This window comes from Triturus cristatus, chromosome 2_2 (genome assembly GCF_964204655.1).
Source record: "Triturus cristatus chromosome 2_2, aTriCri1.1, whole genome shotgun sequence".
Lineage (NCBI taxonomy): Eukaryota > Metazoa > Chordata > Amphibia > Caudata > Salamandridae > Triturus > Triturus cristatus.
Window position 1 is genome coordinate 1,249,193,296 of NC_140582.1, and position 23,725 is coordinate 1,249,217,020.

General features: G+C 46.5%; 1 protein-coding gene across 1 annotated transcript in view; it reads right to left on the reverse strand.

Annotated features, from left to right (window-relative positions):
- WDR54 (WD repeat domain 54) overlaps window positions 1-23,725 on the reverse strand; it is a 144,173-nt gene that overhangs the window by 58,560 nt on the left and 61,888 nt on the right. The window contains exon 6 of the mRNA XM_085642947.1: window positions 5,398-5,525. Within this exon, the coding sequence (XP_085499073.1) occupies window positions 5,398-5,525 (128 nt within the window). The remainder of the gene's footprint in view (window positions 1-5,397; window positions 5,526-23,725) is intronic.

Below are 23,725 nucleotides of genomic sequence, written 5' to 3' on the forward strand. Positions count from 1 at the left end.
TTATGATGAGCACTAAATATTTTCAAGGATGTATATTCATTTAAGGTAATGCTGCATTGATGCAATCTGTGTTATGGCATTGGTGGGACCGAGGGGCGCAGGTTCCTTCCTTCAGTTCACTGTTATGATGAATCTTCACGACACATATTTACGTCACTTAACATCGGCCACGTGCAAAGCTAGCAGTAAGGACAGCTCCAGTAGAAACGGCAAATATACAAAAAACAATGTATAGAATAAAGACCCCCCGGAGAAACGACTCTGAAAAAGCTTGTTCCTGAGGGGCTCCCATGTCAAATTGTAATTTCTTTGGGATTTTCAGGGGGAGATATTTTAGCTTCTGAGGGGGGGAGGGGGGCAGGGGGAGACCAAATCCAGCCTTTCCTCGCTCAATATTCATCTGACCGTGGTAGAATCATTTTGAAAGGGAGGGGGATGGTGGTGGTTCCCCAGAGTCAACAGCTTCTTTGGAAGTCAAGTAAGATTTTAATCATATTACTAATTCAAATATATATTACCTACTGGTGGTCGCCAGTAGGTAGCTATAGTTAGGACCTAGTTTCCATAGGAAAAGCATTTTTTGATTTGCCAATATCTTTGGCATCGTTTGACGAATCTTCACGAATTTTCAAAATGAATGGGGCGGTCAGGTCAGCTCCTGGCTTGAAAGTTTCGGGGTGATTCGTCAAGCGGGGGCTGAGAAAAGCATGCTTACAGCCCCTTGCAGACCCAGTGAATCATTCACTCACACATTCATGCAGGGAGTCACACCCCCCCCACACCCACCAGCACAGACACTCAGGCACCCATACAGGTACTCAGACAACCAATCAATAACCATATAGACACTTGTAGCTACTCACCAACCCATGCAGCCACTTACACACCAACTGACAGACTGATACAGACATTCACATAGATTAGTCATTCAGCCATGCATTCACTAAAACACGTTTAATCCCTCACTTATACAGTCACTCACGCACCCACTAAATCATCCATACAGACACTCATACACCCACTCGTTCTTCGAATACACCTTGGTGTGGATATATATATATATCCAAAAGCATGGACCGCCTACCAATCGCCGCTGTTAACAGCACGGGTGCAGCAGCTCGCAGAGGTGGCTCCGCAACGTATTTCTTTCAGGAACCGATGTCAGAAGACAAACAAGGCTGCACACTTGGGCTCATAGGGAATGTAAATGTTTATTCCAGCTTATTCCATCGATGTAAGCTAACACAAACGCGTTTTCGCCACCGGGCCTTGTTCGTCCTTGTTAGTCCTTGTTCGAAAGCGCACTAAGCAGCAGATAGTTAAGACACACCAGCTTTATTGTGTCTGATTTTTTGTTCTCGCCTTACGCGTTTCGGTGCACCAGCACCTTGGTCACAGCAATTAATGTTTCAATGCGGCCCACGGGGACGCAGGGCCACTGCTTGGGGTGAAGCAACATCGGCTACAGAAAGTCGTCAATAAAGAGGGGAAGCTTCTAGCTTGGTTAGCAAAATGAGAAGAGAGTTAGACATGGGCCAAGTAGCGTGAAAAAATACTCAAGCGGCCTGGTAAACTCTGCTGAGGACAGAGCACAAGAATTCACAGACAGTTATACCAAACCACAATGAAAAGTGCTCTTGCAGCAGATATTCCAACGGTTTTCTTTTCCAGGGAGACAGGGAGTTTTTAGGCAAAAAAATAGAGATGGAAGAAACTGTAGAGGCAAGAGTGGGAAACCCCTTGGGCCTAACGGCCTACCGCGAGATTTCTTTAAATGTACGAGTAGTATTCCTATCATACATATGTGATATAATGCCAAGCGGGAGGAGAGCCTGCCACTACACCATAGAACAGTCCCCACAATCTTTATTCACAAGAAGGAAGGCCAGCGGACGAATGCACCTTATACAGACCTATCCCTCTGCTCAACATAGAGACCAAAATATTGGCAAAGGTTCTTGCAAACCACCTTTCCTAAGTAATCAATAAACTGAGAGCCATCGATCAGTTGAGATCTACGTATCACTCTCACCTGCGTGGATGCCTGGCGAGAGAGGACACAATACGAGACCCTGCCGTGCTACAGGCGCTGGGTGCTGAAAAGGCATTCGACTCAAAATAGCCGCCATAGCTCAGGCTACTGCACACTAACCCATTTGGATGGGTTACTCCATCACAACGGTAACGGATAGCCTGTCCGCCAAAATATAAATCCCATGGGATATAATGGAATTTATATTTCTAAAGACGGGATATCCGTAACGGTTGTGATGAAGTAACAATCCCATGGGATATAATGGAATGTATATTTCTAAAGACGGGATATCCGTCACGGTTGTGATGAAGTAACAATCCCATAGGATATATTGGGATTTATATTTCGAAGGGATATCTATCACTGTTGTGATGGAGTAACCCGTCCGCCGAGATCTAAATCAGGCCTCAAGTTAACGCTCCCCTGTCGAGGAAGTTTCATCTAGGCCTGGGTATAGACAGGGCTGCCTCTCTACCCCCTCCTGTTTACGGTGGCGACACAACCGCTTGCAACGGAGTGACAGAGGATGCCCTGATCCAAGGACTCAGACAGACCCAGACTGGGAAGATGTGGCCTCTCTATTCGCAGATCACCCGCTCCTCTGTCTAGTAGACCCTGAAAGAGCAACAACCAAGACTCTAAAATACTGCACAGGCTTGGGAAATACTCATGTGTGTCCATGAACTGGCACACATCGGTTGTGTTTCCTCATAGTACTGGCAGCCTCCAGTGGGCACGTGGGCACTGGATGGGTTCAGACATTCAGGGATATATGCAGGGCCACTTAATCATGTGGCAGAGCAGCACCAAATCGTGCGGTAGGGTTGACTAAATTATGCTGCAATAAAAGGCACATTTTGCTCTATAATGCAGCACATTTTGTGATAGTTTTACCTAATTCTTTTTTCATTTCTACACCTGGTAATTGTATCTGAGAAAATATGACACCTTAATTGATACCAATTTAACACCCAAGTGCAGCAATAAGCAACCGTAAGATGACTAGTCAACCTCTGCAGAAAGCGTTACGGCGATGCAGCAACCTGATTAGCCATATTTTGTGTAACTCATGATGCGTCTGAGCTAGACACAACATTTTTGGGGTAAAATCAGCAGATTAGGCAGCAAATAATGGCTTTTGGGGCAAATCCATATTTATGCTAAAATTGCCACAGAAGTGCATAACTCCCGTGGCCCTGGGTATATATATCAAAATCCAAAAGACTTTATGTGACAACTTGGTAAGAATTCTGGAGGTCAATAAAACAGATGTGGGACACTGGAGACAGCTCCTGCTCCCCGTACCAGGCACCGCTGCACTGTACACGATGATTCCAGTAACCGTACTCCTACCCATGCTACAAAACACCCCATATGAGGGTTCCAGATATCAACTTTTAGAGTGTACAGTGTGACAAGATGACTGTTGTGGCATGGTGGTGCCCCCATGGTCGCGTTATTGTCCCTGACCAGAAGCCCATGCGAGGGAGCGAGGTCAGCTCAACTGCTGGTGGGTGTTTGCCTCACAGAAGGAACCCACAGCTCCGGCCGACAGCAGAGCGATGGAGCCAAGGGGGTTCTCAATGGGGTTGAAGGTGGGAAGAGACCGTGGTCACAGCCCCCCTCCCTGAAAGCAACACTGATCAAAATGTGGCAGAAGGCAAATCAGGGGATGGATGGGGCAGGAAGCTCGCTTTAGAGCCAACATTATGGGACTCAGGGTACTGGTGAAGCTGAAAGGACCGGAAGGTTTCAGGAACAGAGACCTCTGGGCACCTCCAAGTTAGGGGACGTGTGGGGAGTCCAGGGACTCTTGGCAACGAAGAGCTACAAAGCCAGTTTGAATGAGTGGACAGTCAGAGACAGAAATACCTTCAGATTAAACATGTACTAACAGACACACTTCAAGAGGCATCACCTGTGGAAAACAGGGTGTCGGAAGCCCCCTTTATAAGCACGATATTTCGCTCATATGTAGGACACTCATAAATAACTGCCTAGGACTGCATGACACCCTCAAAATCAAATGGGAGCAAATGATTGGGATATTGGTGGAAGAAGCTTGAGTGGAGGGGGCATGTAAATGCCACAGAGAAGTGGGAATTAGAGCTGGCTTTCAGCGAGCGCAGCCAAAGATATTAAACGGAACTTACTACACCAGAATCTGGCTGCTAAAAATGGGACCCAAAACCGGTCCCAGGATGCTTGTTTCCAGTCCAGGGAAGACATGGCTTGGCAGTTCGGGCTGGACTGTTCCCATGAGGCACAGGGTCAAGACTGAATTGCATATAGGTGGGTCTGAACTGAGGTGGGGAAGTGAGCTAAAGAACGATGATGGATTCAACCAAGATCTGTGACTGGGGGTGAGTGTCTGAGAAGTTTCAGCGCTCAGTCCATCATCTCCTGGTATTTGCTGTGTCAGGGCCAGAGGTGGTGAGCACCGGACCTTGTCCGCACGGTCCTACACGGCGTCTCAGCTGCACGCACTCAAGTCTTCCCCAAGGCCCTTGGATTCAGCCCAGATCTGTGACTGGGGTGAGTGTCTGAAAAGTTTCAGCGATCCGTCCATCATCTCCTGGTGTTTGCTGTGTCAGGGCCAGAGGTGGTGAGCACCGGACCTTGTCCGCACGGTCCTACACGGCGTCTCAGCTGCACGCACTCAAGTCTTCCCCAAGGCCCTTGGATTCAGCCCAGATCTGTGACTGGGGTGAGTGTCTGAAAAGTTTCAGCGCTCCGTCCATCATCTCCTTTTGTTTGCTCTGGAGATAAAATGAACCTAATGTTCACTTAGTGTTATTAGGAATATGGGGAAACTATACACCACCAAAATGTATGCAGCAGTTTTTCAAAGTAGCATTAATAGTAGCGAGAAGAAACAGTGTAAAGAGTTCGGGGAAGTCAGCCGCCCCTGACTATGTACCAGCGGGCCATGAATATGGACTGGAGCACACAGGCCATGGAATGGAGACGCACAGCGAGGGGGTGCCTGCAGAAAATCACTATTAACTGGGTGCCATGGAGGGACTTTTGAGGTGATATGGTAATGGCTCCAATTTGTGACTGGGAGCAGGATACACACACCTGGTGAGCTCTAACTAGGTAGCAAGGGGATGTGAGATGGGAAAAAGAAATGGGAAAATCCAATGAATGTAATATTAAACAGAGTTCAATGAAAGTGTGTTAAAGGGTCATCTCAAGGGGACAAATGCCAATGTCGACATGTGAATGATGGAGTACCTGGGAACTGATGCCTTCGGCTTGAAAACCAATCAATCAATAAATAATACTTTAAAAAGTGGTCTGAAATGTAGGGTTCCAGAAATTGTTTGGTCCCTGCCAAGTAAAGCGGTGCTTTCACCTACCTTCATGTCGCAGCTCTCGGAGGCGATGTCTGTGATGGGGTCACGGTGCTCCGCCAGCACCTCGGCCAGAGTGATGTTGGTGCCCTTGTTGGGGATGTCAAAGACCAGCACCAGGCCCGAAGAGGTCCCTGCAAACCAAGGACATGTAAGCACTCAGCACCCAGCTTTAACATCCCTCAGAAGCTCTTCAGAGTACATATCTTGGTGGCCCAGGATTGAATTATCTTGGCTCTCGCAGCCTCGTATCTCTGGCAGCACGGCATGGCCTCCCTTAGAGTCACGTCTAGGGTATATCCGCAGTCTAAGTCCTACATTAACTCTTTACCTAATGCACTGGTTTCTAAAATCTTAATTCCTTTAGAAGGCACAGCAGTAGCTCAATGGATTTCCTATTTTTGAAACGTATGACGAGACTCGCGATTGATTAGTGACTCTTGGAAAACGTAACAATCACCAAATGCCAAACATTAGTGTTCATAAAAGAGAAGTCTGAAAAGCATCTGATAATATTAACGGGTGATGAACAGCATTCCAGTACCTGTGGGTGAGGCCCCCGCTGCACGCATTACTAGATACTACAACAGTAGGATGGTAAACCCCTTCCTCGTTCTGGCCTAGAACAAGCCACTTCACTGCATTATTGCGTCGCTTTTTACGTGCTTCTAGTAAAGGAGAAAGAGGCGATCAGTTCATCGTGTGATGGAAACTCGTCAGAGCGAGAGCTGGAAGGCCACAAGCGGAGAGGGCATCTCTGTGAAGGGACAAAGCAATCTCTCAATCCTGCTGGCTTCTTGGAAACAGGAGCATCGAAAAGGCCACGAATTACCCTCAGAATCAGATTTTGAGATTAAATGTCCCTCCTTAAAAATTCTAAATCTCCAGGGGAATGATCTTGAGACTCATAATGTGCCAGTATACTGATTGAGTCCTAGCACATATGAGGCGAGTCAAGAAAGACACACCGAACGGTTCCAAAAGCAGCATTATTCAAGGATATGCCCAAAAAAGACCCAGTCATGCACTGCAAGACATCGCTGGCACTCTGCAGCAGACTAAAGACAGAAATGTCACTTGCACCTGTGTGAGCCACCAAGGTTTGAGTGTCCGTCAAGGGTATAACCCGCATATTCCATGAGTCTCCGATCTTGAGACAGTGTCTCAGAGACACAAATGGCCATGTGACTGCTGTCCCACCTCGAGAAGGAGCAGGTCTCATTCATAACACTCATGCTGTCGAATATTTCATGGAGCCAACATATATAAACTGAACAATGCTTTCCCTCACTGCTATAGTTCTAAGCAAATGCAAGTTGTTGAGCCCTTTATGTTCTCTCTTCTGAGATCACCTTGTCCTGCAGAAGGCTCCAATCCAAGCACTAGAGTCATTCGTTGGCTGGTGTCCTACAGTAATCTCCAGGTAACGCTGTTTTCGATGAATGCCATATGCGGCCTGCGGATAGTCATCGGAAGGTATACACAACTTAACTAGTACACCTCTGTCCCTAGCACGTGTGGCTGTACTTACACCTTCTGCATACTCCTGCCACATAGTGTGGGGCTCGGATGTTTGCAACAGTTGTTTCTTCTAAGAAGTCTTTCCAGTCACGAGGTATGATGACTCCTCTTAGTTGGCGATGCGCACGGGCACCGGCCATTTTGTGATTGTTTTTCGCATATGAGATAAGTGTGAAGATGGAACCTTAGAAAGGAAAGTGTGGTTACCAGGCACAAAGATATGCATACAGACTTTAAGTTAAAAAAAAAAGTACTTTGCAACAGCGAAAGTCTTCCAGGGAGGCGGGTGGGCACATGTGAATCTACAACACTACATGCTACGAACAGATGCGTACAGGATACTTAACATATTCAATTCGTAGCATGTGTGGCTGTAGATACACTCGCTCTACAGAGGCGGTAAAGCAGCTCTCTCCTAACTGCTGCTTAGCTGGAGGACGTCACAGAAGACTGAAGCAGAGTTCTTAGTACAGCTTAGCCACATCTTGTGCGTTGGTGTGCTAAGACATCCTCACTGTAATGCCAAGTAAACGTGCGGAGCTGACCATGAAGCTGCCTTACAAATGTCGGCTATGGGTATGTTTCCAAGGAGGCACCAGTGGCTCCTTTTTTGTGAGACAATGAGGCCTGGGTGGGTGAGGCAAATGTCTTTTAGCGATAATCAAGCAGGTTTGAATACATTTGGAACTCCATCTGCCTATTCCCGGGCCCCTTGTTTGGTTTGGCAAAAGCAAGAAAAAGTTGCTGAGTTTTGCAAAATGGTTTGGTCCTATTGCTGTAATATGTGAGCACACGCTTGACCTCAAGGGTGTGAAAGGCCCTCGCTGCCAGAGACTCCAGCTGTGGGAAGAAGACCGGAAGCTCAATGGTTTAATTGAGAAGGAAGGGAGAAACCACCGCAGGAAGGAATTTAGGGTTGGTTCTAAGAACAATTCTGTTATGAACTTTGAAAGAAAGACTTACAGAGCGAGGCCTTGCAATTTGCTAACACACTTTAAAGATGTTTAGCGACAAGGAAAACAGGAAAGGAATTGTAATGGGCATACATGTAGGGCTTGAATAGGAGGCCCATGAGACTGGTAAGGACGTTAAGGCTCCAGACAGGGACGGAGGGTACTCAGCGTAGAACAAATTGCTTGCATCCTTCCATGAAAGCCATGACTACAGGGATTTTGAATAAAGAAGAGTGTTTCCTCCTCTGCATGTAGGCTGCAGTAGTGGCTGAGTGTAGGCGTGTGGACTGTAGGCTAGACCTGATTCCTGTAAATGAAGACGGTAGCAGATAAGATCCTGAGCTGCAGGTTTAAGCAGGTCTATGTGCTTAGGAATGCAGCAAACCTTTCCCCCTTGGCAGGGTAGCAGGCCCGCGTAGTGAGCCTGTGGGCTTCTTTGAGGATAGACACACTTGAGGGAGGTGAGATAGCCAAACTCCAGGACCTCAGGAACCAGAGCGCTAGATTGAGTTGCCTGGGGTTGGGGTGTTCTGGTTCTGCGTGAGAAGGTCCAGCCTGTTGGGGAGCTTCTCATGGAGAACGACTGACATCTCTAGAAAGGTTGAGAACCATGGTCGCCTGGCCCAAGCGGGAGCCACAAGGATGAGGGTGAAGGAGGTTTGCCAAAGCTATCTGACCACATACAGAAGGAGCGGGAGAAGAGGCGAAGCATAGGCAAAGATCCCGGAGCAGTTCCTCCATGAAGCAGTGCCCATGGACTGTGGGTGTGTGAACCTGGAGGTGAAGCTTTGGCATTTCGCATTCGGTGTGGCGAAGAGGTCAACCTCGGGAAGCCCCCTAATGGTGGAAGTATGGGAGTAGGATTTGTGGGTGGTGTTCCCACTCATGGACTTGTTGCTGCATCCTGAACAGGTCTGCATATCAGAAGGTGAAGAGTCCAATGCCAAATGCTTTGTGCTAGCACCGAGAGCTGCATAGAGTCTGTGCAGCCTTGCTTTTCAAGATGATACACGGCTGAAATGCGGTCTGTCTTTATTAAAACTACTTTGTGCTGAACCTGGTGACAGAAGCCTTGAGAGCTAGCTGAATGACCAGAAGCTAGAGTTAAGTGATGTGGAGGCGCCTTTGTTGGGGTGACTTTATGCCCTGAATGGTTAGTTGCTGAAAATGCTCTCCCTAGTCGAAGAGCAAGGCGCCCACAGTAACGGTGTATGTAGGGCTGGCCCTGCAACAGACTGTTGCTGTTCCACGACTGCAGAGAGTGATACCTACTTGCCCATATCAACACTATGTCCTCCCACTGACCCTCCGCTTGGGACTATTGTGCTGCCGGGCATTGCTGCGGGCGGACGCATGTGAAGTGTGGCTTGGGAACTATAACTACGGAAGGCACAATCATTCCGAGATGGCACATAACTGTTTTGACCTTTAGTTGATAACTTGGCTGAAAAAGAGAAATCTGCTGAAACGCTTCACCTGTGCCTGACTGGGGAGAGCCTTGCTGGTGACTGTATTGAGTAAAGCCCCCAGAAAGGGCTGTATCTGAAGCGGCTGAACGTGGGACTTAATGGTACTTATAGAGAGGCTCAAATTGTGGAGGAGGGATATAGTGACGTGGGTGCAAGCGAGACACTGTTGCTTTCACTCTTGATCAGCGAATCGTCTAAGTAGGGTTATACGTGAATGCCACACTTTCTGAAATGGAGGCTACTAGAGCATGTTTTATAATGGCGGGGATCCAGAGGTGGGAGGACATCTGTTCTCAGCGCGGGACAAACCCCTGTCGTTTCCCCTGGCAGGTGTAGTGTGATTAAGGGGGGGCGTGGGGGAGGAAGAGCCACTGCTTGGAAGAGTCCGCCGTTTGGCCGAGCTTCCTTTGCCCCTCCCCCTGTAACTTCATCTTGAATACCTCTGTGTTGACTGTTGGGGATATTGTTGTTTCTGCCGCTGACAGGAGGCGTAAAAAGTCCAGGAAAGTCATTTTACTGCCCTCTCCAGTAATGTGACCGGTCTTGCTTTACAAGCATCTAAAAAAAAAAGTAACTAATCCTTTATTGTTTGATTAATTAAAATCTTACAATAATACAAATTCATATAATAGTCCATTATATACATTTAAAACAACAGATATATAAAATACAATAACATTTTTTGACTAAAGTACATTTGATAAAATTCATTACATCAAGATTTTTAAAATATGGTGGTTATAGATTTTAAATTATACTCATCTAATTTTTTCCATACTTTCAATAAAATGTTACCAATGCAGAGTTCACGAGTATGTCATCCGAAGACAAACATAGTGTCATTGCTTGTCTACACGTCCTTACTCCTCGGCTGTTAAATAGTCTCTTAAGTATACTCATTCTTTCGTTTTTCAATTCAGGACAGAGACACAATAGATGCATAATATTCTCCTCCCCAGATTTACACAGCCTACATAATGTGTCCTCTTCTACTTTTTTCCAAGGTGGGAAGTGCCGTAATCCCATTAATACACCACATCGTGCTTTAGTAAAAACGTGTTTATTTTTCAGCGACCATGGTGTATCCAAGTATTACTGTACCTTCTTTATTTGAAAACCCATTTATTATTGGCCATGCATGTTTTCTTTTTACAAATATGTCTTTGTCTCTTATCAGCGATAAATGATCTGTGTTTTTTTTAATAGCTTTTTGAAATGATTCCCGAGTTATGGTAGATTCTCAAATCGACCTAACCTCAAATTCTTCTAGTGCTGCATTTACATATTTCCAGGCCGATGATTTCCTATTTTCACTTATTTCCTTCCATAGTAACTGGGACATTAGATTGTCATGGTCGTTTTTTATTCTGTTCCATACATTAATAGCTTGTCCTTTTCTTGCATACAGCTGGTTATTTAGGCCAACTTCCAGCCTTACTTGAGCTTGTGATGCGTTATTAGGCAGGAGAAAAATGGTTTTAAAGGTTTTTGAGACCGCGCTATTGATGATAACTGCGTCTTTTCCATTTAAAGCCTCAATACCATATGTTAAAGTAGGCAGCAATTTTGCTGATATCGACTTTAGGAAGGGGCGATAAGTCAGATTGCTTATTGATTTCTGTATAGTCCTAAATGCAGCAGTCAAGGCGTTTGCTTTCTGTAAATATCAAGTTTTAGAGGAAGAAAAATTCCATTGTCATTGAATAAGACACCCAAATATTTATACGTTTCTACTTGTTCTAATTGCCGTTTTTCCAAAAACCATTTAGATTTGTGTTTCAGCCTTGAATTTTTTGTAATCACCATAACTTTAGTCTTTGTTTCGTTTATTACCATCTGTTAGATCTGCTAAGAACAGGTTAAAAAGTAATGGGGCCAATACGCACCCTTGCTTTAGTTCTCCTGTTGTTGATATTTCGTTAGTTAATGTCTGACCATCCCCCATCCGCACTCTGACCCAAGTATCGGTATGTAGGAGTCGAATCAGCTTTAATAGTGGGTCTGGGATACCTTGCTTTTGTAATTTTTTCCACAGGCGTTCTCTATCCACACAATCAAAAGCCGATCTAAAGTCGACAAAGCACAAATACAAAGGTTGTTTTGTTAAAATTGCTTTGTCCATTAGTACAGATAGGGCTAAAATGTTCGTAGCTGTTCCTAGACCTTTAATAAATCCTGTTTGATTAGGCGGGAGAATGTGTTTGTCCCCGCAAACAGTTTAGCATCTGTATCTTGCAGAGTTATTAGACGATGCCGTTTGGCCCTGGTGCCCCATATTTTTTTTTTTTAGTTTAGATACTTGTTGTTGTGTTGTATCAATCTCACTGTCATTTTCTGGATTTAATGTTTCCAACCATTTGTGGTTACATTAATTATTATTTATTTTCCCATCGGGATTTAGATGGTTTATCAGAAAGTTAACCCATTTAGTCTCGGTTAACACAGATGCTACAACAGATTTGTCCGGTCTTACTAGTCCGTTTATCACTTTCCAGAACTCCCTTGAATTTGTTTGGTTACAAGCAAAAAACGTTTTTTTCATTCCAAATTAATTTCCTCAAAATTTGATTTGTAATTTTAAATTTAGTTGTTATTTCTTTATTATTTGGAAACTTGGTTAACTCTTTCCTGAGATTATTTCGAGTCCGTCTAATTTTTCGTACAGTATGCGTGAAATTAATTTTTATTTCCCTTTTTTTCATTTGGGTTACCTGTCTATTCACAGTTTTGGATGAAGGATCGTATGGTTCGACTGATTTACGTGTGAAGTTTACCCATTGATCAATTGCGGACCTCATGGTTTTGACTTCAAAGCATACTTTAACCAGTTTTTGTGCTAATTCATTGATGTGTTCTTTGTTGTGCGGTTTCCAAATTAGTTTCCTAGGATTGATAGTTCCGATCTGTCCTTGCGTTGATAGATACGATTGATGTTTTATACTTGAAAATGTTGTAGTGATTATTTGCTGACTATGATCACTATCTGGCACCTTCCTTAGGTAATACGAGGAAAAGTTGTTAAAGATGTTCAATGATACCATCGTGTAGTCGATTCGTGACTTTGAGTTATGTGTATAAAACGTCCACGCTGGTGGTGAATCCATCTGGAATCTCCCATTTAGTATTCGTAATCCCATTGCTTCCATGTCCTTCACAAAATGTATTCTTTTTTTTTTTTTTTTTTTTTTTTTTTTGAAACCGTTTATTGCAATCTCAAATATATACAAGTATGGGCCTACAACCTTCCGGCCGGCCGCTAAAGTGACAAAAGCACATGACATACATACTAATAAGGCACTTGGCTTTGCATAGACGATAAAGCAGGAGGTATCAACCACGTGGGCCACATAACTCTGAACCCACAATACGGTTTCGTTTTCTACAACACAACAACATAAAACCACACCCGCAAGGCAACCCACGATCAAAAATGACGACATGTGCTCCTCAAGTGGGGAACCCCAACCATCTAAAGAAATCCAGGGGGGGAGGGAAACTGATCCAGGACTGGGAGAACAATGTGCCCAGGGCTGAGGGAGGGGGTCAACTATGGGGATGGAGCTGGTGACGCGGGAGGCAACAAAGGCGGCTCGCAAATACCCCCGCGGTAGGCGTTCCAGGGGCCCCATATCTTCACCCATGCCCCAGGCTTACCCCGCGCCACATATACCACCTTTTCTCGGAACATGCACCAATCCATATGTTCTTTCCAAGCCGACACCGCCGGGGGCCTCTGAGATCCCCACAGCTGAGCAATGTCACGTTTAGCTATCATATATCCCAGAGTCACCCATCGCGTCTGCGGAACCGAGTAATCAGTCGGTTCCCACACATTCAGCAGGCATCTCCTCGCTTCAGGCAACAGCGCGACATGTGTAACCGCTCGCAGGACCTCATGCACACCACGCCAGAATCGCTCCACCCTCGGACATTCCCACAGAATGTGTAAAAAAGTCGCCAAAGCACCACACCCACGCTTACACAATCCATCCTCGGCATAGCCCATACGCTGAAGCCTTGGCCCCGTCATATACACCCGGTGGAGTATCTTAAGCTGGACGGAGCGAAGGCGAGCCGGGATGGCCACCTCCTTCGGAGAGGCCACCGCGGAAATCCAGTCCTCGTCGTCCAACTCCAGCCCATCGGCAACCCAAGCCTCGCGGAGGCCAGTCAGTAAGCCCGAGCGGTCATTTATCAATTTCTTATAAATGAGGGAGATCGTGCTGTCCGGAACGTGGCCATCTAGCACTCTATCCTCCAGGGGGGAGGACTCCGGGATGGAGGCCACGTCTGGGAAGACGGAACCCAGTGCGTGACGGACCTGCAGGTAGCGAAAGTATTCACTGCCCTGCAGCTGAAACTCCGCCTGCAGCGTCTCGAATGTCTTGAATCCTCCCCTCGTCCAGAGATCTCCCACTGTACTGATGCCTATCATGTCCCACCTCTCGAAGCCCTTCGAGGTCCACAAAGAACCAAGCCTCTCCGACGCATACAACGGTGACGCCCGGGTCAAACGGTCCTTCCATCCCATAGCTGCATTAGCCGCGTGCCATACTCGCACCATGACATGCGTGGGTCCCGTCAAGCGGGAATCGGGCACGCTAGTGTAAAGCGCTCGATTGTAGTCGCCACCGGGCAGGAGCATTTTGTCCATTTCAAATGCCGGGTTTAGGGCGGGCCCATAGAAGCCGTGATTAATTGCAGCTAACTGGGAGGCCCAGTAATACCGCTTAATATCCGGGAGGGCAATCCCTCCGTCGTACCACGGGAGCGTCAATTTTGCCAGGGCTATACGCGGCCTCCCGTCCCAAAACAGACGGCGCTGTAAGCTTTCCACCTCACGGAAGTAGCGCGCCGGGACCAAGTCCATAGTGTTCTGGAGAGCATACAAAAAGCGCGGCAATGACATCATCTTGAACAATGCCGCCCGGCCGAGCGGCGAAAGCGGCAAGCGCCGCCAGCGCGCGACGTCCTCCTTCAAGCGCTGGAGGGGGGGAAGCAAGTTTCGCTCGTAGCGGGCCACCGGGTCCAGCGTGATATAGACCCCCAGGTATCGAAATCCCTGCGAGGCAATCTGGATCGGACAGCCCCGAGGGAGGACAGGAGCCTCCCCGGAAAGCACATAGACACAGGATTTAGCCCAGTTGATGACAAGGCCAGAATTACGGCCAAAGGAGCGCAGAACATCGACCAGGACAATCAGTGATTTGCGCGGGGAGGCTAGGTACAAAAGGATATCGTCAGCGTAGAGGGACACGCGGTCCTCATACTCGGGGGTCCAACGGAGACCTCGGATAGAAGGGTGCCACCGCAGCCACTCCGTCCAGGGCCAATGCAAAAAGGAGCGGCGACAGGGGGCAACCCTGTCGCGTGCCCCGTCCCAGCACGAATGGGGCCGAGACTCGACCATTCACCACCACCTGTGCCAATGGGTCCGAGTACAACAATTTGACCCAACTGATGAATCCCGGGCCAAATCCGAATTTCGCCAACATCGCCCAGATGTAGGGCCACTCGAGCGTGTCGAACGCCATGGTGGCGTCCAGGGATGCCAAGATGGCCGGCTCCCGCACGAACGGAACACGCGCGAGCACCCCGTGCAAGCGCCGCAGATTAAGGGCCGTATTGTGATGGGGAATGAAGCCGGACTGGTCTTGGTGGACCAAATCGCCCACCACGCCGACCAGCCGGTTAGCGAGCACCTTGGCGAGGATTTTAGGCTCCGCGTTTAAAAGCGAGATAGGCCGGTAGGATGTAACCCGGTCCCGCGGTCTGCCCTCCTTGTGGATAACCACGATGGTAGCCAGATGCTGGTCCGGCGGGAGGGAGCCCCGCGAGTGAGACAAAATGTATTCTTAATTTATTTTGGCTGGACTTAATTATTGTATCCATTGTTTGCTCCGGAATAAGCCATTGTTGATCTAGCGACTGTGTAGTGTTGTCTCTTATAAAAGGTACTAACAGATTTAAGTTAAAGTCGCCCGTAAATATAAAATCTACAAAAGGATCATCCATCATTTGCTCCAGTAGGAAACTGATCAGAGTAGTACACATATTCTTCCTCGAATTCTGTGTAGGGGGAATATATATATTGACCGGCATTAAGGATTTTTCTTGTTCATTCGTTTTATATCGTAGCATTACCGTTTGGACATTGCAATTATTTGTAACCAGCTGCTCGTGTTCCACTTTCAGGTCAATGGATATAAATATTGCTAAACCACCACTAGGGCGACCATGTTTATTTTGCTTTATTGCAGGCTCAAAGTATCCTTTGTATCCCCGTAACGTAAAGGGGTCAGTTGCCATTGTTTCCAGTAGTAAAATGATCTGATAGGAATTAGATATTGCATTTAGTTTAGCATTATTTACCTTTTTACTTATCCCATTTATATCCCATGAGCACATAGTTATTCTTTTGCTGTCCTTCCTTAATTCTTCAATTGTATTTTGTTGTTTATTTTGTCATTGTTCGTGATTCTCATGTAAAGCCATTGATATCCATTTCTCATTAATACCTCTAGCCTTTCCTACTTTACTATCGACCGATGGCTTTTCAACATCTTGATCTGTTTTTCCTATGGGATTTTTTAATATAGAGAAGACTGGGGCACCCTTTTTTCTTTTGTCCCTTGATATTAGATTTTCTGCTTCAATCAGCGGAGTTGGATATACCTTTGGCGCAGGCTTGCTAATTATTATCCCCCAGCTACGAAAGATTTCTTGTTCGTTCATGATCCGTTCCGCTGTAGAGGGAGTTGGTACAGTTATTGAAGTTAATGGCTGGGTACATTCCGTATTTTGTAAGAATCCAACACATTCAATGTCATTAGTTGACACGTTCGCTAATGATGGAATCGATTTAAAGAGGCAAAGAACATTACCTCTATTCAGTGTGTCTTGTTTACCTCGGGAATCGTATACTGGTTTCAAAATTATTTGTACCGACTCTTTAGCTGGTAATTCATTTTCAATGTTTTCTTCGGAAACTTGCTGGTCCTGATTTATAACTTGTTTATTTTCGCCACGTCTAACAATAACGAGGTGTTCCCATTTCGATGTGTATGTGTTATCCTCTGTTTGATCCATCATGTCGATATGTTTCACAAATTTGAGGTTAAGTTTCTTATTCTGTTGTTCACAGTTTGAGAAAGCTTGGTAGCTCGGTTGTTGTATTCTGTTCAAACTTGGATTTGGGACTGTATTATGATCCCCTTGAAGTGATCTTTGAGCTGAACGGCTGCTATTTATTTGTTCTTCATCTTGAGATCTACCGGATCTTTAGATTTACTGGACTCTTTACATGTTCCTTGTTTTTTAGCAATACACTTTGGATGTCTTCACTGGTCTTTTTTTCTACACACCAGTTTCCCTGCTGACTATATGGAGTTTCCCATGATAGTATTTTTTTCCCCTATTTTACAGGGTCGTCAGGTAATCGTTTAACGGTGTCTGTTGTCATAACTATACCTGTTTGGAAGTCTCTTTGCGGGGCTTTTTGAATGATCGATTGTTTGCCTTTTTTCACAAAAATGTCGAAGTACTGAGAATTCATTATCTTTGCTGATGAAGACTGGTCTCTACCTATGTCATTTTTTTGGTTACCTGTTGTTTCCTCCAAACTGTATTTTTCTTTGCAAGCCATAATGGATGGAATTTCCTCTTGAGGGTGTGTAGTTACTATGTTCCCCATCTTAGCTTTGATTTTTGCTTTGCGTAATTTTTTCCTATGTCTTTTTGTCATTTCAAACGATGTCAAGTCCACTTCTTTATCCTCTAGGTCTTTAATTAGCTTTTCTACAAGATGACCCGATGGTTCGCCTCCTGATAACTTGTTTTTCTCCCGTTGCGTATTCAGGGTTATTGTTGGGCTTAATTTATCATGGGCGTCTAAATCTATTATAGCACTGGATGAATCCTTCGTCGTCGCCAAATTATTTTCCAATATTGAACACGTATTCTCTATATTCTCTGTATTCTTATCCTGTTTCATTTGAAGGCTCACTTTGACGTCTTCCAGTATGGCATTAATAACATCCGGTATTGTTGTTAGTTTATTTATTATTGGTGCACAAGTGCAATCAAAATAAGTTTTAGATGCATCAGTTTGGGCTCTAATTATCAAACTGTTTAGCTCAGCTAGTTTATGATCTATTCCAGCCACCGCATTTGCCATTGATCCCAATAATTCAATTTGAATGTCCATTTTATTCGACTGAAATGTCATTGCTTCAAGAGTTAATGACGAAGTTTGGTAGAAAATATCCCAAATAGACCCCAGATCCTGGTTTTCTATGGTTTTAGTTTTTTGATCCCACTGAAGTTCATGTTTACCATAAAAGGAATTTTTTCGGATGATCCGAGAGTTTTCTTGCGTTTTTGGTAATTCTTTTAGACCGGCCACATCAATGTGTTTGCTCCTGCCATTTCCACTATGTAACATTTCGCTATTTCTAATGCTATTAGCACTATCAAAATGTGCAATTTCCAATTTTTTTCCTGTAGTTGCACCTGTAACTTGTATAGTCTCTCCCATAGTTCCTATATCATAATCATAACTTGTCAATATTTTTTGTTGCTTAAGTGGTTGATTGAGTGATTCATCTCCCTGTTCTTCCTGTGCTGGACATTTTATTTCCGAGTTTGTGACTCCATTATTTCCTGACGTCGTGGTTGTCTCAGGTGAGGAAAAAGTGCAACCTTTTATTCTAATTTGAGTTTCCTGGGTGATTTCAGCTATGTTGTCACTTATATTTTGATCTACGATCTGGTTTCGGTATATCAAGTCCCCGCTTGGGACAATTATTTTCTTATTTCGACATTAACCTCTATAGGTAACTTAGTTGATGTTGTTCGGTTTTTCCCGGTCATCTCTTCTTGCGACATCGCGACCCTTGATGTTTCCAAAACATCCATATCGTTTTGTTCCATTTGGCAATATGATGTTATATTTAATAATTCAAGGTCGGTAATTTAATTAGTCATTTGGTCTGTCGTTTTGCCCTCTACGTCCACAATGTGGGAGTTCTTATCTAATTCCTGGTTTGACCAACTGTTTGCATACTTACATCCAAGTTACTAATTGGCTTAATAGGAGTTTGTAGATTTCATATTTCTGTTTCCGTGTGGATTGACATCAGAGCTCCAGTCGGGTCTTGCATATAGTCAAATTTATGTGGAACATTTAAGGATTTTTCAAACATCAGTGCAATTGGTGAGATTAACGTCTGGTTCACTTCTTTAGATTGTGCTTTAACTTTTCTTAGTACCTTTTAGCGCTTGGGCTTTCCTTGTTTGTCTTGTGGGAGGGCCGATGATCTTTCCCTTCCTGAGCGCATGACTGGTATTTCTTAATATTTGTGATCCAATTCTTAATATAGTTTTATTTTTTACCAATTGCAACACAAATTATGCCCCAACTGCACCAGTGAGCAACTCCAAGGATATCTAATCATGCAGGGCAACACTGACCCCTCTGTAGGTCGCCAATGACCTCTGTCTGTGGCCCAATCTCTGATGGTTGGGATATGAGGCAACAGGTACGTGTTTTTTCCCCTGGCTTGCATGGGGGAGGGTGGGGAGTTTCAGAAACAAGATCAGGAGCAGGGCACACTGGGGGGGGACCACAGCTGCACCCAACGTAGTTGGGCCGCTTCCACGGCGCACCCGGGCACAACACTCTACGGTCTCTGATAGCAGAGTCCGCGCTCCCGACTTGCTCTCATCCCACCCAACTCGAACGCGACCTGCTCTCTCTTTCCTGCACGCTGCCCAGCTCACGTTCAACTTCTCCAATGCCTCTGAAGTCCTGGGGCTCGACCGTGGTTCAGATCAGCGCTCAGAGTGCTCAGTGCTCTGTGCTCTGAGCTCACAGGGCCCAGCACAGCCAGCACTCCGTACTCCAATCCGGACTCGTTCCTCCACTGCCTTCAACCTCTGTGCCTCTGAAGACCTGGTTCGATTCAGCGCTCAGTTCAGTGCTCAATTCAGCGGCCTGTGCTCCTTAGTCCTTACTCTGCCCCCAGGCGCGTTCCTCCACTGCCGCTACTGGGCCACAGGAAACATCCCCCAGGAGCAGGATTAGCATGAAGGCTCCGCAGCTCTGCGTCTCTGCACGACGTCTGAGTAGCCGTCTGGGAAACCGAAGGGCCGGGGCGAAAGTAGTGGAAACAATGGGGGGCAGCGAGCAGCGAGGAGCAGCAGCGTCTTCCACCCCTCGCGCCTGCTCTCACTCGCCGAGAATACCAAGAATGCGTCCGCAGCTGACACGAAAACCTGGAAAACTGGATCTGTCTTCCTCCCTGGGATGTTGTTCTGTTTTCAAGCATCTGATCTACCTCCCATTCGAATAAGTGTTAACATTTGAGCAGCAGGTTCACCAGATGCTGCTGTACTTCTGGCTTAAAGCTAGAGACACAGGGCTAGGATGCTGGCATTAACTCCCCTGCCACAGTGTCGGCTGCGTCATGCTCGGGGGAGATGCTGAGATTGCAGTCTTGATGGCATTTGAGGTGGTCTTGCTCTTTGTAACCAACTCTTGCCCACCCTGCCTATACTCTTCGGGATGAGTCTGAACAGTTCCTCCGGGTCATCCCAATGTGCCCTGTTGTATCGGTAGAACCAGCCAACTGAGATGGCAATCCTCCAGTGTGTAGTAGATTGTACTGCCACCCCCTTGTCCACTGCATCTATCGTTTTGCTCTCTTTGTCAGGATGTGGAGCATCCCCTGTACCTTGGTGCGTTTCTGTGACATCCAGACCGCGATGGAGTCCGAGGGAACGTGGCCACGGAAGTAGTGGGATCTTTGGGTGAAGATTGTTGGCCCTGGGGTGATGGTTTGAGCCTTGACTGGCTCACTGAATGTCTTGTGCGCGGTCTTAAACACCCCTTTCAGCATTAGAAGGAACTGCAGCGCATTGGGTCTTTGAAAGTGTTTTGACCAGGAAGCCATTGTCTTCCTGGATGACGTACAAATGTACTTTATGAAAAGTAGCTGCCCCATGTATAACATCGTGGTACGAGGTAGTCTCGGGGGGGGGGGGGGGGGTAGAGGTTTTACCAGGTACAGATCAGGGTCTGTATCACCTTCCGAATCGACATTATAGTGTCCCACAGGTTTCCGACGCCAGACTCACACTGCTTCTACTTCAAGATATGGTGCACTCCCCAGTTTACATACCCCCAGTTTGTTAACAGTTACCAGGTGGCTGCACTGCTATGACCTACGTGATATACCACAAAGGGGATATAGATACACTTACTAGCCCCCGCATAGTGCGGCGTCCATAGTGCACACTAGTGGGTTGGGCCCAGGCACAGGCATCGGTAGCCTGTTTATAACTCAGAGACAAAGCGGGGATTATAACACCCTAGGCCTGCGAGTTCCGCTAACCACAAATGAAGTGTCTGTACACTCCTGTTCACGGGCCCACACCTACTGCATTTCCAATCGTGATAATGTATGCAATGTTTTTATTACAAATGCCAATAAAAAGAGTTTTCCAAAAAAAAAAATAGTGTCCCACAGGTTCTCTCAAAGATTCAGGATTAAAGGGGTATTGTATAGTTCAAATGGATACCTCGGGCTACACTCCCTGAAGGAAGTGTGACCTCTTCGGTGAAGCCGCAGGAAGTGGCGTGTATGCTAGCAGTGAGGGAGGAGGTCGAGCAAGGATGGCGTGTATGCTGGCAGTGAGGGAGGAGGTCGAGCCAGGATGGCGTGTATGCTGGCAGTGAGGGAGGCAGTGGTGAGGGAGGAGGTCGAGCAAGGATGGCGTGTATGCTGGCAGTGAGGGAGGCAGTGGTGAGGGAGGAGGTCGAGCAAGGATGGCGTGTATGCTGGCAGTGAGGGAGGCAGTGGTGAGGGAGGAGGTCGAGCAAGGATGGCGTGTATGCTGGCAGTGAGGGAGGCAGTGGTGAGGGAGGAGGTCGAGCAAGGATGGCGTGTATGCTGGCAGTGAGGGAGGCAGTGGTGAGGGAGGAGGTCGAGCAAGGATGGCGTGTATGTTGGCAGTGAGGGAGGCAGTGGTGAGTGAGGAGGTCGAGCAAGGATGGCGTGTATGCTGACAGTAAGGGAGGCAGTGGTGAGGGAGGAGGTCGAGCAAGGATGGCGTGTATGCTGGCAGTGAGGGAGGCAGTGGTGAGTGAGGAGGTCGAGCAAGGATGGCGTGTATGCTGACAGTAAGGGAGGCAGTGGTGAGGGAGAAGGTCGAGCAAGGAGGGGACTAGTGCTCCGTCCCTATGTCTAATATGCTTTGTAGATTCCAAGGCAATTTGTTCCCTAAAGTATAACTTCCTCTTCCTTGGCAGAGGCTCCCGCGACTTTGGTGGTAGCTTCAAGGAGATTTTTCCAGTTTTCGGATGGATGAAAAGCTGTTTTTGACAAACGTCCAATTTCTCCTGCATGGCTGCTCAGGAGTGGCCAGAGCCAGCCATAGATGCCACTTTTGGCGTCGACGGAGTCTTCAACGTCGAGGCCTTTGGTGCGGATGTGGCCTTTGATGCCTATGTGGGCTTCGGTGCTGAGGTCGGTTGCAGGTCTAGAGTCGGTTTTGGCTTCACCTTCGATGCCAGAGTCCATGACACCATCGGCTCGAAGGAGGGCTGCAGCTTACGTGGACTTTACCAATCGGGCTTTGGAAGGGCTTGCTTCTTCCGTTAACTTAACTTCTCATTCACTAAAGGTGTTGGACTGCAGTCTCCTTCCCATCTCTGCGTTCTCCAACTCCACTGGTGCAACTCCACTCAGGTCCGTATTGGAGGGTCTGCTTTGGCTGAAAGGTGAGGCAGACCTGTCACATGGGAGAGGCATTGATTGCAGACTTGTGGTGGTTAGTCCAGAGGAACTTTGCGTGGTACTGTGGGAAATATTGGAAGGTTGTCCATTCCATCACTGGCCTGTCGTTTTTTTGTTACTTTCTTTATTGAAAGAAGCAGGAATGATGCATGGTATGAGCCAGATAACCTCTGTGCTTAATGACAGAGGGCCATATGTAGGTAAAACGTGTTTTGCGATTCTCTAATTGCAATTTTTAGGGAATCGCAATTAGAGAATTGCAAAACGCAATGTAGGTAGGATTAGCAAAATATTTTGCGATTCCCACCTATTCCTTATTTGCGAATCCCAAATTGAGATTTACAAATAAGGAATACCTTGCCATTCATTCCTATGGGCTAGAAGGCCCATAGGAATGAATAGGAAGACATTCTCAATTTGCGATTCTCAATTAGAGAATCGCAAATTGAGAATGCAATTTCAAGGTTGCAAGGGTGTCAATAGGACACCCTTTTGCACCCCTGAAATAAACATGTGTGCACATGTGGCGCACATACATGCGCTAAGGGCATGTATGTGCGCCACAGGGCACTTTGAAAATGCAAAGTGCATTTTTCAAAGAAATCGCAAATTACCACCAACCTGAAGTTGGTGGTAATTTGCGATTCCTTAAGCCAAAATTGCACAACTTGGGTGCTTCCTACATTGCATTTAAGGAATCGCAATTTGGGATTCCTTAAATGCATTAGCAAAATAAGGAATCGCAAATTTTGCGATTCCTTATTTTGCATGTGGGTTTTTGTGTGCTACATAGCACACTGCCCAAATTGCGATCGCAAACGCTGAAAATCGGCGAATTTCAGCATTTGCGACCGCAATTTGGCTTCCTACATATGGCCCAGAATCACATCCAATGACAAAACAATGTGAGAACCACTGGAAGAGTGTGGGGCCAGACAGGGGATCGGATCCTAGCCAAAGGGTCCTTTTCCAACATTAAGGCTAAGCATCAAGGGCCAAAAGGAAACAAGAAGGACCCATCAGGCCTGAAGTAGGAGTGATCGACTGGGGAGACAGGAGAGGGAGGAGAGATGGGGAAGGGGGGTAGGATAAAAGCAGTCTCTGAGAGCAGTCTGGGAGAGAGAGGTGGAAAGAAAGGAAGATGGGGCTACTGAACAACAGTTCTTCAGGGTATCATTGTGTTTGATGGATGCGGGTGATAGGGTAGGGCAGTGATTACACGAGCCGCCCTCATCGAGACAGGTTGAAAAGTCAGATGAGGCAGGGCAGGAAGTCTAAACCACGCACCGGTTGAAAGCAGAGTCAATACTCCGAGCGCCATAGGAAAAGGGTTGCAACTGTGTGAGGGAGAAGGGAGCAATGTAAGGTAAGTGGCAGGGATGGAGACATGGGGTAGGCCAGATTGAGTACGGGGAGACAAGTTGATGGTGTGGAAAGCCAAGCAAGGTAAACCAAACCGGTTGGGGTGGAGGAGTGGGGTGTCAAACTGGAATTGTTAAGGCAGGGTCTCCATGTGTCTAAGAACCTACTGTAATGGTCAGTAAGTCTGACAATTACCTACTCGGAAGCAGTCTCTTGAAGTAACTCAAGTAAC